A 14,479-nucleotide genomic window follows, 5' to 3' on the forward strand; every position below is an offset into this window, starting at 1 on the left:
TAAGCCTCAGTTTCCTGTTCTTAGCTGACAGGAAGTGTCACTCAGTGTGGTCTTCTGCTACTATAACCCCCATGTGTTGTGCATTCAGAGACGCTCTCCTGCACACTTTGGTTGCAATGAATAGTAATTTGAGCTACTGTCTGGCCATTCTCCTCTGACATTTTCACCCACAGAACTGCTGCTCACTCAGTATTTTCTCATTTTCAGACCACTCTCTGTTGGTAGAATGTCATCACACATACACACCGTGATCTGACTACTTCATATGAAAAAGGCCAATTCACATAAAGTAAGAATTAATGTTTATTGAACTTTCACAATGTAGTCTGATTAAAACTGCTACTTTTTTTTTTTTTTTTTTTACAGTCAATGTTACATCAGTGCATAAAGAAATAAATAAAGTAATAAAGGGGTAGTCTTTATGTGGAATGTACCAATGTTATTCTACATTTGTAAGCAGAACAGATTAATAACAGATCAATGCCTCTAAATGTAAATGTCAAATGTAATAGCAAAAAACACAAAACTACACGAATCTAAAAGTGCTTTTTCATCAACACAAATACAAGCGCAAAAACGTAGAAAAGCCTCCACACTTGAACCTTTTTCTTGCTGCTACCAAATCTGGTCTGCAATCCGGAGTAGATTTGGAACAGTTTAGTCAGACTTAGCTGCACGGTCACTGCAGTGTAAGGTTGAATATTTAAAAGAAGAAAAAAAAGGTTCCCGTCCCATGCCCAGTCTGCAGGTCTTTCATATCATTGGAAGCAACAACTACAAAATGTGACATTTGCTGCTCAGATCCTGATTGGTTCTCGAGTGGTCGTGTGACACTGCGGCATTTCCGCGTGCTTCAAAAAGAAAAGAAAAAAAGAAATTCTGTGTTGTGTTTATGACAGGTTACAGTGTAACATAGTGTTATCTTTACGCTGTTCTCGTATGACAACATGAGGTACAAAATCACAAGTGTCACCTTCTCACTGATTGCAAACACTACACACAGCTACGAATACACATAAATATTCAGCTACGCTCTCATCGGCCATCATTCACACAGCTCTCGCTGCCGAGGACAGTTAACTTTACACGTGGTGTTCTATTATGGAGTAGTAAAACAAAGCACGAGTCACGCAGTGAGATAACAACCGGGGGTTTGATATGAAATCACAGTTTAGCAGCTTAATCTACCTGATTAAATAGCCCTAATGGTTACATTTGTTAGTGCGTCAGAGAGAAAAACGTACAGGAGGTACTTAATAGCTTTGCTATAGACTGTCAGCCTTCGTTAGCTCCAATATAATCCTTTTCAACACAACTTTGTGCGTCAAATTGAGGCAACTGTGCCGATGCAACTCCTTTAGGGTGCTTCGAAATTAAAGCAAAGATCAAAACTGCATTATATGCTCCGTCACACAGCGGCAACGATATCCTTTACCCAGTTGTCACCCACATATTGTGGTCTTGGAAACAATAGCTGTAAGCTCCTATTTATTCACAATTAGTTGCTGCTCTACACTACATTCTTCAGCCCACACTGCTTAAGGTACTGTTGACTCTAGTAAGGCTATGGTCTATGGATTTAAGGGGGAAAAAAAAAAGCCATCTGAATGTAGTGAATCTTCCGCTTGCTCATACATCCCCATCTTCAATCCGTGCTAGCTGTCTCTCCAGCAACTCAATTCTCTGATTCTGAGCAAGCACGACGGCCCGCAGAGCTTTCATTTCTGCTAACAGCTCGCTCAACACGTCATCCTGAAAGAAGAGAGAGAGAGAGAGAAAAAGCAAGTCAAAAATAGCTTCAAAAAATCTTAAATCAGCATCTCACTTGCTGCTGACCGACCTCTCTCTTTGGCCTATCGCCGTTTCCATCCGTCTCCCTCGTGGCCGCTGTCGGCTGTGGCGTCTCTTCTTCTGTCTCCTTGGCGGCAGAGGTAGGTGTGGACGTGGGAGCTGCTACGTTCCCTGCGGAAGGTGGGACGGCCCCGGTCCCAGAGTCCTGAGAGACGAGCTTGGGCTTGCTTCTGAGAGTGTCTCTGTGTTTGGATGGAGGAGCTGTGTAGCCACCACTCAGGGAGACCAGCAGCGGTGGCGCGTCCTGCCCCGCGATCCACTCGTCAGCCAGGAGGGCTGGCTCCAGGCCGGCTGTGTCTGGGTAAAGGTCTCCCTGGAACAGATCTGACTGGAGAGGAAATATGGAAACTTCATTAGCTATTAAAAAAAAGCAGTTTATAAAGTCCACTTTTAAAGTATGTGTGTGCCTTACCTTTCTTGGTACAGTCATAGAAATGGGTTCCACCTTCCTCTCATGAAGCTTATAAAACCTGCCGAAAAAGCAAGGACAAAGTCCCGTCTAACGTTATTCTGCATTATTCTTTCCCACTTTTAGGAGACTGGTCAGTTCCTGAAGTAGCTGTGTATTGTAGTTTTTACTAGTTACGGGTACGCATACTGTTCTTACCTGGCAATTTCACACTTATTGACATCCACACCTCTTTTACTCTGAAAGCCTGCACCCCTCTGAGGCTCTTTGCTGCTGTATAAGCTGAGGAAGTGAACGTACGGTGATTCATCAGTCACTTCAAAGTATCGGATGGTGCAGTCCCCCTGAAAGCCATGAGATTAACAACAAAAAAACAAAACAATCACGATGATTGACGCTGCATAGAACAAGCTAAATTTCTATTTGCCACATGATGCCAAGGCTTCACCTTCCCACACAGGTAGACCATGTTTGTGTCGGGGTCATAAAAGGGCAGCAGAACTCCATTACTCGTATCCATTTCCTGTATTACCATTGGCTCTGAGAGGTCTTTCTGTAAGATAAAAGCATTTTCACATCACTAGAATGCCTACTTTAACAATCACACATGTTTTTTGTGTCTCAAACCTTTTCCATGTGTAAAATTCAGTTCACCTGCATTATACCACATGTCTAACAAGAAACTTACAGTATCCCACAAAGCCAGCTGCCTCTCGCTCATACGGCTGAAGCCTGTCGTCAGGATTTTTCCATCAGAGAGGAACACGGCTCTCATGGGCCTGGTACCATCATGGACTTTCTCTCTGACCTAGGAAAGCAGTCACAAGCTGATCACTGACGCGTTATACCAGAAATGAGAGCCGAGCCGTGCTCCACGCTTTGCTCACATCTTCACGGACAGCATGAATGTGAAATCACCTTGAGGACGGCGCCTCTTCGCGGATCGATGACTCGGAGGGCTTTGTCCTTGCAGACGGTACATATCGCACTGCCGTCCTTGTTCCAGCTGACATTGTAGATCAAGTCTGGGTGGGCGTCATCAAGCTGGTACACTAGCTCCCCCGTGCCCACGTTCCACACGCAGATCACATTATCACAGCCTACAGAGAGGGAAAGACAACATCCAAGGAAGAGGGTGTGAAGCCTGAAATTGTACAGGGCAAGGATGTGAGGATAAACAGATGCAGATGTTGCCGATGTTCCTATAAATTCATTTGCTTTTCTTGTTCGTCTTGAGAAAGTGACAGGTTATCGGTGCAGGTGTATTATGAATGCATTATGACTAGGGATGGGTACCGGTATCTGGTGCCATCATCTGACATAAACGGTAGTAACCAGACCGAAAAGCAGCGCACATTTCGGTGCTTTATTTCCTGAGCTGTGATACACTTCTAGCCAATCATTTTACGTTTCCGAGAATAGTAGGCGGGCCCAGGTACGTACGTTCTTTTAGAGCAGAGCTACAGATTAAAAATGCCCAAGGCGAAGCGGTCAAAAGTCTGGCTGTACTTCATAGCAAAATATGCAAACTCAGCAGCCTGCAACAAGTGCTTTAAGGTGATACTGTGATACTGTCAAAGGAGGTAACACCTCAAATCTGATGAAACACCTGGTGACGCATAGCGGTTTTTTTAAAAGCCGAGAAATGCGCCGTATTTGATAGCTTGCTGCGAGACCTCACACCGAGCACATCTACTGCGGGTGTGGTGCCTGTTATCGGACCCGGAGCAACATCCCCCAAAAACCCGAAGAGGAGAGTCCTGGCCCCTAGCCCTGCCAGTGTAGCAGAAATGATGACGGATGATGATGGCAGCAGCAGCCGTTCTTCTCTGCGTGAGTAACTTAACGTTGTTTGTGTGTAATTTACGTTGAGTAGGCTAACCACGTTATTACATTAATGCATGTAAGGTGAACTAGCAAACACCGTCGTAGTTACATGCAGCTGTCTTCTTGTTTGATGGCAGATACTCCCTTCACCCTGGCCAAAAAGGCTAAAATGACCAAAGAAAAAGTGGGAAACAGCTAAACATGAGAGGTTTAGGACAAAGTTTGTGTTTTTCCATTGTTTAAGCACTGCTTCCAGCCAAGAGGGATACCATATATGCCCCATAGCTGCAGAAAAGGCTAACATTGTTATCTTTTTACAAAAAAAACAGCTGAACATGAGAGGTTTTTGGACCAATTTTGTGTTCTCCATTCTTTAAGCACCGGTTCGAGCACCGTTTAAGCACCGGCACCGTTTCAAAAGTACCAGTTTGGCACCGGTATTGGATAAAACCTAAACGATACCCATCTCTAATTATGACACCACATATCAATATATAATAACAACAGGTTAGGGCGATGCTAAATTGAACAACAGTGTGAATGGATGTCTGTCTCTGTGTTAGCCCTGTGACAGATACTACCTACACACACTACCTCAGTATGTCATTAACTTTATCAAAGTAAATATTGGTAAAGTGAACTCGCGGTGAGACAAGCAAAGAAGCAAAGTATTAACTGATCTGACACATTAAAACTGAATAATAATGACAATACACACACAATAGCACAATGCAGTGAACAAATCCCTTTTGCATCTTTAAAGGAATTCCCCAATAGTTTAAAGTTGCTTAATCGAAACACCATCTGTGCCGTTTTCAGCGTATTGTATCACGGCTCGCTCTGTGATTCCAAACTGGGCTTTTCTGCCTTCTCCCTGATATGTTCTGCATCAAGTCTCAACTTCTAATTACATGTGTCGTACATGGAGTGTGTCCTATAAATGGTTGAATCCGTCTTGCTGGTGTAGTTACTTTTCTCCATCAGTGGCAATGTCACAAACAATCACATCATTTCCTGCCTAATTTTGAACAAGTCATTGTTGTTGATCTTTCACATAAAAGATTCATTTATTTGTGTTGTTAGTTTAAAGAAGATGTAGCTAGAGTGGAAAGACGAGTCGATTCCTTGCACTTCAGGCCAATATTTTAATTGAAATGGAGTGAGAGCAGTGGAGCTGTTTGCTGGGAGTCGATCTGTGACATGATGTCAGTACCTCAATATTCTTTTTTGATTCATTCCCCTTTACAGTACAATTAATGATAGCCTGGTAGCAAATATTGATGTTCATTTAAACAAGCAGTTGCACTTAAACATGTTTCCCCTATCAATGTTATTCAACTGATTGAGTCCTTGCAGTGGATCCCAAAAGGAATATGACAAAGTGAACAATTAACAGAGCCACTTCACTGACACGATCAAGAATCAAATAATTATGATAACTGTACACAGATAACATAATACACTGTATTTGATGCTATATCACGATACCAGCAGTTAATGTGAGTGATTTGAAAGTGTTATATAATTGAATACAATTCTAATCTCACTCCATTATGGAAATTTAGCACAGTATAACGGTGTTGTTGTGTTGCCTTTCTCCTCGCTAACGCTAACTTATACTGAGGAGCAACAACGCCTGCAGAGCTGCTTAAAAAAGCTGGTGGTAAAATAATGCAGCGTGAACAATATGCACTCTTCTCAGTATGCATTAACATAAGTGGGCAGCTTACATTCTTACACTGCCATGAGGATCCCGCAGGCCAAACATTACTTTATGTGCTTGTGCGTATAGTAGTGCCTCCTTTGCGTAGGCTACATTTCCAATGGAAACCAGCTCTGGCAGCTTTTCAGCAAAGTGTAATTATTTTTCAGGTTAATCACATGCTGTGAGTTGCCTAGGAGGGAAATCCTACTCCATACTTGTATTATGCAGCAGTATTTGAACTGGCTGTCACTGAACACCAACATAGTAAGACAGGAGCTGCTCCTCAACTCTCACTGTTTACAAATGGACGGGTGTATGTCACTTTTATCTGGATAATGAGGAATGTTTAGCACGGGGAAGCTACGCCTCGAGTTTCACTGTCACCATATTTGGAGTTTGTTAAAAGGTAAAATGATCCCTGGATGTTTATTACAAGGCAAAGGTTACCTTAATTCACCATATAAAACTCAAGTACAATACATTTCCAGTGTGCAAACACAAGCCCTTTGTTTTAGTTCACTTTTTTATGGAAATATATGTAAAGCAACATACAAACTACACCAGCCTGCTTCCACAGTGGCGCAGTTTAATGTTTAGACCATGTTCTCTACACAACACACTTAAAAAACACACCAGTCATAGCCAGTTATCACTGTTATTTTCCACAGATGTGAACCATGTTTGGTTATAGGAGAACAATGGGAGCACTACAATGCTACAGATGGTCCTACCTGCAGTTAGGAGGATATTGAAGGCAGTTGGGTGCCAAGCCAGGAGTCCCACTCGTTTACTGTGTCCCTCAAGGGTCACAGTGGCATCAGTCATTGGACTTGTGAGCCCACCATCTGGGATCTGCCACACCTTCAACATAAAGCAGACATATATATGTGTGTCGTATAATTTTTACAGTTTTCCTGACATATTATTAAGCTTACTGCTATCAGAGCCTTCATTCCCCTCACCATCTCCCTCCTAAACAGTTGAACTGTCACACTGCTAGACAGCAACAGCAATTTATGCACACTCTGTGGTATCATTTCTGCAATCCTGCATTTTCTGTATATAAGATTTAGATTGGTTATTTTATTGCCAGTTTATACATATATGTATGTGTATATATAGACAGACAGACAGATAGATTAGTGCTGTCAGCGTTAATCTCGTTAAAATGACTGTAACGTCACAACCGCAATAACGAGGCAAATCTCTGTTAGCGAGTGCATTGGGCTGCATGGCGCTAACACGTTAACAATCTAGCCGTGCTAACGTGTTGACGCCATGCAGCCCCACGCACACGGCAATCCGCGCTAACTCGCTAATGTCATTTTAACAAGAATAACGCAGACAGCACTTGGAGTACATCATCATTTCTTCATCCAAATTTACTCAATACCACATTTATTTTTACCTGTTAAATATAAAGCTACAGCCAAGACATGATTGGCTTTGTTTAATAGTAAGGCTGTTAGAAGGAAAAAAACAGCCAGCTAAGCTAGTCCTGCACAATACACCTTTTAAAAGATTAAAAAAGCTCTGACATTTTAGGAAGTGACCTTTGAAGTAGCTCCATAGCTTAATTTGCTACGTTTGGTCAGCGCTAGCCTAGCTACTACCCAATTATCGATATCAACTAAATATGCATTTAGGTTCTCTTTCAACATTTCAGATTTTTATTAGTTAATATATATTTGTATTTTTTTAAAACAGTATCTATATCCCAGTATAGCTTTTTAGTAGTATCAAAAGTGATTTACTTTCTGTTAAAAAATGGTAAGGTGTGCCTGAAGAAAAGACTATGGGTGCTCGTCAATCATTTATCTGGAATCAGTGACATTCTTTTAACCCCCCTCCTCGCCCAGCCGTGTCTAACAGCTGAGGAATGCCAACTTGTTTCACAGAGACCTCGCCGTAAGTTTACACAGCTGTGATCAGAGAAACAATATTACCTACACCTAAAAAATGCTGCAAACCAAGCACGCACCCCTGGCAGTCGTCTCCTTCAGCTGAACAATCACTGTTTAAAAAAAACAAAAGCTCTGGAATTTCTTGGATGACTTGACAAAGCACCTAAAGTGTTGATCCAGGCTCCAACCTAACCTCAGAAATGACACGACCTCTGTCCCCACACCACATACTACAGGAAACCCTCATATGTTTTGTATTCACACCAGCACTGGCATTATGGACGGACCCAGGGCACCAAAGACCTCTCAACTGAATTCTACTGACATAATTTTACAATTATAAGTAAAATTAAGTCATACAATATGATAAAGAAAGTGTTAAATACACAATGTTAATTATTATAGTAGTTTGAAGCACACTCAAGGTCTGCACCCTGAAGTCTGATGTGTTTTCATTAGCAGCAGAAGAAGGACCAACACAGCTTTAGTGGGTTAAGGTTGTGGCGGGTTTGATGCCTACGGACGTCAGATTACAGATAACTTGACCACAAACCACCAGCACAGAACTTCTACAAGGTTTGAAAATTTTACCTTCACCGTGCAATCTTCTGAGGCACTTGCAATGACATTGTCATCATGAGGACTCCACTGGATGTCCAACACTGGTGCTGCATGACCACAGACTGTGGGACAGGACTGGTCGATTCTTCCACTCTGTAGAGAAAAACAGAGTGTTTCAACCATTAATGCATTATCCAGTCCTGCTAATGGTCTCGTAAGTGTAGAAAGTACTTTAGTCAGGCATGCAGCAGGCTGTTAAAAAGTTGGTGACATAATGCTTTTAGTAGGAGAGTGGAAGAAACATCGATCTACTGTTTATCTGATACTCTGTAATGTAGGAGACTGAACCTTGCTGACTGGAACCACGAGGAAGGCCCCTCCTCCACCCGCTTCAATGATAACAGCAATGAATTTGGGGTTGACTGCACAGAGTGGACTGTCCCACGTCACCCGGGACACTCTGACATCATCGATGCAGTGCTCGGCTTTCCACGCCTGGGCGAAAACATGGCGGAATTTGCTCTGCCTGACCACACCTCGCCGGAAAGACATACCTGAGGAGATTAAGATTACACAGAGGAACAGTTACAATTCAGCAACCTTAAATGGACAGATGCTGCTGAATGACAGTAAATTATTAACTCATCAGCTGAAAAGTAAAAAGCTTCTGTCAGCAAACAGTAATCAAATAAGCAGGATAATTATTAACCAAACAGCCAATAAGCTTGAAAAATAAATTCTGGTTTAATCATTTGGACTGTGAAAAAAAAAGATATTTTGCCCAGTAAAATATGGCTAAAATGAAATATTGTAACCTTTTAAAATGGACTATATCTTATTTAAAATGCATGTTAACTAAAACAAGCAACAATACATGTCTTCTTTATCTACTCAGATCTCCATTTTTCAGTATATTTTATGACGGAAAATAGACCTTGACTGTTACAGGATTTTTAAGAACGATACACATACCGATAATATTATTGGTCCTTGATAAGTTCACGATAGTTTAAAAATATTCTTTTGTATATAGTCAGTAAGTACTTTACCGTTTTTGTGTTTTCACTTCTAGTTAAGCTGTAGAGTGCCCACTGGTGGACAAAATAGGCAACATCAGCACTCATAGCACAGTTGAAGGGTGTTTCTCTCATCTCTTCTTTACTTTTTAAATTTTCATTTATGGCCTGATATAAATGTTGATACTGATATATCAGCAAATATCTGATATCAGCTCTCAGCAATATATAATTAAGCTCCAGTGAAAATAATAAGAATTTGCCATATTTAGGACAATTAAATGGACAATTATAACACCCCACTGTATACCTCCGAAAATATAATGCTGTTATATGCATATTGCATATTTAATTGTCTGCATATATCATATATATTTTATTCTGTATATATGGTATTTATTTACTGTCATCTGCTTGGCTCTCTTTTTGCACAAATGTGGGACAAGTACTACAACTAATGAATGTGCAATGACAATAAAGTGTTAAAACTTAAAAATAAAGATCCTGTTCTTTTAAGTTGAGTGTCACATAACAAAACAGATTCTTTTTGTTTTTATGAGTTACCAAGAAACACTTAGTTACACTTTCCCACTTGGGATGGGGAAAATATTTGGAATTGCATAGAAATAAAAACTGGCTGAGTATGCATGCTTTATTAAAACTGTAGTCTTAGTCTTTTGAATCCCCAAACTCTGCACTAATGCTGCTAATGTTGCTGTACAGCTGGTTTAGTAAATCCTCACCATCTTCATATGGTCAGTGAAAAAAACAAGCAAACAAAAAGAAGGGGCAGCCAGGACAGCGGACAAATTCTTTCATACTGGGAGCCTGCCCTGAAAAGTACAGTCAGGCTTCAGTGGACAAAAGGGCATGATCCGCCTGAAACCAAAACATGCCGTGCAGGGAGGAGAAGGGGGTTGGGCAGTCATAGCTGCTGTGAGAGGAGGCAGTAACTCTATATGCCATATACCAATGGTCAAAGCAAACGGCATATCAGCAGGTATGAAGCCTACAGAGGGCTCCAGCGTGAGGATAAAACCGCCCCAAATCCAGTTCGCTGGATTCCACTACGTCCAGTCTGCGTTTAAACCTGTGTTATTAAACAGCGCGATCTTACTGCACGATAATGTTCATTTCTATATATACCCATTTAGTAAATATGCTGCATCCTTGCACCATTTCTCTATGTGTTCCCATTGTCTGCTCACAATAGGAGGTGAGGAGACAGCAGTTGTTTTTTTCTTCTTTTTTTGCAAAGAAACAAATGCAGACATGAGCAACAAAGGACCCGTTTTAGATAGTCCCACAATGACACATCTCGCGTTATTATTTTCCAGTCCAAAAGCGCACATACCTGCGGTTTTTGAGAGACCTCTCTTAATTGGAAGAAGGATCACCAAAGACTCGGGCGTGACAAGAAGAGGCCAATAAAATAATCCGCCGCCAACAGCAGTAACTTAATCCTCTCCTGTGTCCAGACAAGCGTTCACGTAGATTGCGCAGACCTATAACAAAAACGTGCTCATTAGAGGGGGGCAAATCCGATTTATTTATTTATTTATTAACCCAATTCTCAGCTGTCTTCTCGTTAGTTTGCTAGGAATTGCGCCTGTCTGCTGTGGCAGAGGTCTAACCTGACAGAGCATGTCCCGCGCTCATAAAGCCACGCTAAAAAGAGCCCGGCTGCCGGTGATGGTGGAGGGAGAGATGCGGACACCGCTTGTCCCCGTCTCCCTTTACAAACGACTGTTTTGAAGCGACGACTCGAGCAGAATCCCAGACACTTCCGCTCAAGGCAGGATGTGTCAAAGACACGCAGGAGTAAAGAGAGATATCCTCCGTCTACGTCTACATTCCCGTCGGCCAGACCGGATATGTACTACATAGACCTAAAAACGGAAAACAGACCGCTATTACGGGTACGCTGTTAGCTCAAACTATCAGCAAACCTCAATTGAAGCCATTAGCATTTGAGCACTTAACTTTTAATTAGGGCTTTAAATGTGGAGTAATATATCAATTTTGGGGTTTCAAAACCTAATCGACTGTTTCTCGGAGGATTTATGCGTGTTCCCAAACTGATATCTGAACTCAAATTTAGATGAAGATGATTTGAAATGATAATGATGACAATTAACAATTTTAAAACCTTTTGCTGACATCCGGCCTTTTAAAAAATCGTTATACGCAGAGGGTTTTTTAAATAGTCTTTGTGCTCACTACTCAGAGCTGTGTCTCGTGTTGTGGTAGCACCTTATAATACAGTGCAATTGTAATACAATATGGCGTAATTTCCAAATCTTTGTCATTATTCTAAATTTAAAGTGTAAGGGCTAATGTACAGAAAAATGAGAGAGTAAGAACTTGAAGTTTTAAAGGAAATGTGCATTTATTTATTCATTCATTTAATGTAAGCTTCTTAATATTAGGAGTAAGGTTTATCAAGCAATGTTTCTTTGTCTTACATTGTGATTACACAATATCACGAAGGGGTTAGCTGTATTATAGAGTATCCTAACCCCCCCTTTACATTGCAATTGCCCATTATACACATATATACTGTACATACTGGAATACACTTATTGTATTCCGCTTATTCTTGTCTTATTAATATTATTTTATTTGTATTTTTAGCTGAACATTATTCAGAAAGATATATTTAAAAGATTATTGGAGTATAATTAAAGTATAATGTCTTAAGTCAATTAAAACAAATGTAAGGAGCACTAAGGTGTTGAATAAAATGTCAAAGAAATAAATTCATGATTTATTTGTTCCATCAATTAAATATACATTTTCCCACTCATTCCCAGACAGGACTTATAACACATTCTACTAACATCCAAGCTGCACATGAGACCTATCACACCAAAGGTGTGAGCAAATAGCGCTACACTGCAAACCCAATCTAGAGATACTGCAATCAATTTACCTATGGGCATGCACTGCAAACAATTTGGACCTCTGCACAGCTGGGAAGCAGCGCTATGACCTGCAACCTGGGTTTATAAAGGAAGTGGCACAAACAAATAAACGGAAAAAAAGAAAAAGAGAGAGGTTAGTTCGTCCTTACAAGACTCACTCTCAATCATTCATAACAGCCCTTACGGCTGGACGGACTAACCAATACAAAGTTACAAATCAACCAAAAGAACAACAAAAGGACAGCAGAAGCAGCACAACAACAGCTGCAAAACACAAACAAGATTATCGATTATTGACCCGACAATGAGTTGAAAAGGGAACACACTTGAAATTTTATTTATTTATAGTCTATTGTGGCCATTTAAATGGGTTTGAATGCTGTCCAGCAGTCTTCCTTATCGAGCCAAGTTGGCTACACCCACCTCATGTTCTTGGTCCCCATAAGAATCCAAATGGGGCACACTCTCATCTGTGAGACTTGACATCCCTTCCTTTAACACCACAGAATCACCATCTCCCTCTTCTGTAAACATCTGTTCCACTTTATCATTTATCAGAGGAATTCAAATCTCTCTGAACCCTTTGCATTTCTAACCGTCGCTGCACAACATCATATCCAGCAAAAGCAGCAAACTGCCAGGTCAGACTTGTTACACAAACAAACGAACACAAAACTTTCGGCTGTTCTCTTAATTACAAAGGTTTGCCACAACGAATTCCACATATTTATCAGAGTTTTACGCCAGATGCCGTTCCTGTAGACACTCCAAAGGAATTCATGTCCAACCCCGGGGCCCATTAGTTAAAAAAAAACACGGAATAATTTATATGTTTTAATAAGTATTTTAAAAATGCATTTGAAAATATGGCTTTAATTTGTAAACATTGCACTCTAAAATTGTTGAAATAATAACATTTTTTTTTAAAGCCCCCAAACAATCTTAAATAATCAGGCCTCATATCATCTCAAAGACCTCATAGTACCATATCACCCCAGCAGAGCACTTCGCTCTCAGAGTGCTGGTTTACTCGTAATTCCTACACTATTTAAAAGTAGAATGGTAGGTAAAGTGTTCGCTTTCAGGCCCCTCTTCTGTGGAACCAGCTCCTAGTCTGGAGACAGACACCCTCTCTGCTTTCAAGATTAGTCTTGAAATTTCCTTGGTGATAAAGCATATAATTAGGGCTGGATCAGGTGACCCTGAATCCTCCCTTAGTTACACTGCAATAGGTGTAGCCTTCTGGGGCTTCCCATGATGCATTGTTTCTTCTTCACTAACCTTTTTTCACTCATTATGTGTTTATAAACCAATTTCTCAATTTAATCGTTAGTTATTATTCATCTCTGGCTTCACAGCGTGTCCTTGTCCATTCTCCCTCCTTTCACCCCCAACCAGTCAGGCAAAGAGCTGCACCTATCTCAGCCTGGTTCTTCCAGAGGTGTCTTCCTGTTAAAAGGGAGTTTTTCCTTCCCCCTGTCAGGAGGTGCTTGCTGATAACGACTCATCTGATTGTTGGGGTATTTTATCTTCTTGATGCACGCTCAATTATCCAGGTAAGTAAATCCCCAAAAGGTTGATTCTGTTCATCTGGATGTAAAGTTTTTAGTGGGAGAAATGTTTCCTCACTCATCCAAGTGACTTCTTTAGTCTCAGCTGACTGCAGGTTTCCCCAATCTACATTTGCATAATGACTGAAACCAGCCCACTGAAGGAACAATGGGCTGACCTCCGAGCCTATTGCCCAAGGATCGGGCCCCAGACACAAACAGAGTAATATAGTATTAAGTGCCAAGAGGATTGCCATGATTTATTTATCTGGGAAACCAAACAACCTCTAGCGAAGCCAATATCACAACACAGAAGAGCTACCTTGTCAGGCCAGGACTCTGCAGTCTATTTACACCTACAGGCCAGTGGACACTCTTTCAATGATGAGGATGCACACATCCTGGACAGGGAGGAACGCTGGTTTGAGTGGGGAATCAAGGAGAGCATTTATGTGAAAATGGAAAGCCATCTCTGAATCGAGGAGGCGGGCATCTTTCACCATCTTCCAATGCTGTGATTGCAGCCATTCCCCAAATCTGTGAATGGTACTCATGGCCATTGATCAGTGGTCTTTGATCAGTAGTTGTTGATCAATGGTCATGAGAATCTGCATATTAATGATCAAGGAACTGACCTCCAAGCCCACTGTTCCTTCAGTGGTGCTAGTTTCAGTAATTGTGCAAATGCACTGTTTATAAAATTGGGGAAACCTGCAGTCAGCTGAGACTGAA

At 41.1% G+C, this 14,479-nt stretch overlaps 1 protein-coding gene across 1 annotated transcript; it reads right to left on the minus strand.

Moving 5' to 3' along the window:
• Nucleotides 1-285: 285 nt before the first annotated feature.
• Nucleotides 286-11,062, minus strand: coro1b (coronin, actin binding protein, 1B). The gene is made up of 12 exons (XM_085266980.1): nucleotides 10,908-11,062; nucleotides 10,628-10,778; nucleotides 8,606-8,811; nucleotides 8,288-8,410; nucleotides 6,524-6,653; nucleotides 3,179-3,360; nucleotides 2,949-3,068; nucleotides 2,709-2,813; nucleotides 2,459-2,604; nucleotides 2,264-2,321; nucleotides 1,841-2,179; nucleotides 286-1,752 (listed from the first exon to the last, which is right to left on the minus strand). The coding sequence occupies exons 3-12, from the start codon at nucleotides 8,807-8,809 to the stop codon at nucleotides 1,630-1,632; spliced, it is 1,530 nt and encodes a 509-aa protein (XP_085123106.1). The 5' UTR covers nucleotides 8,810-8,811; nucleotides 10,628-10,778; nucleotides 10,908-11,062; the 3' UTR covers nucleotides 286-1,629.
• Between the last annotated feature and the right edge of the window lie 3,417 nt (nucleotides 11,063-14,479).

Source organism: Mchenga conophoros, linkage group LG3 (genome assembly GCF_057382185.1).
Source record: "Mchenga conophoros isolate Kocher_MC1m ecotype Shallow Benthic linkage group LG3, M_conophoros_male_GT1.1, whole genome shotgun sequence".
Classification (NCBI taxonomy): domain Eukaryota; kingdom Metazoa; phylum Chordata; class Actinopteri; order Cichliformes; family Cichlidae; genus Mchenga; species Mchenga conophoros.

Coding starts and splice junctions, on each gene's coding strand:
- coro1b (XM_085266980.1), bottom strand. CDS start 8,809: ATGTCTTTCCGGCGAGGTGTGGTCAGGCAGAGCAAATTCCGCCATGTT. Junction 3,361..6,523: donor CAATATCCTCCTAACTGCAG/GTAGGACCATCT, acceptor CCCTCTCTGTAG/GCTGTGATAATGTGATCTGC. Junction 2,814..2,948: donor AGCTGGCTTTGTGGGATACT/GTAAGTTTCTTG, acceptor TTTATCTTACAG/AAAGACCTCTCAGAGCCAAT.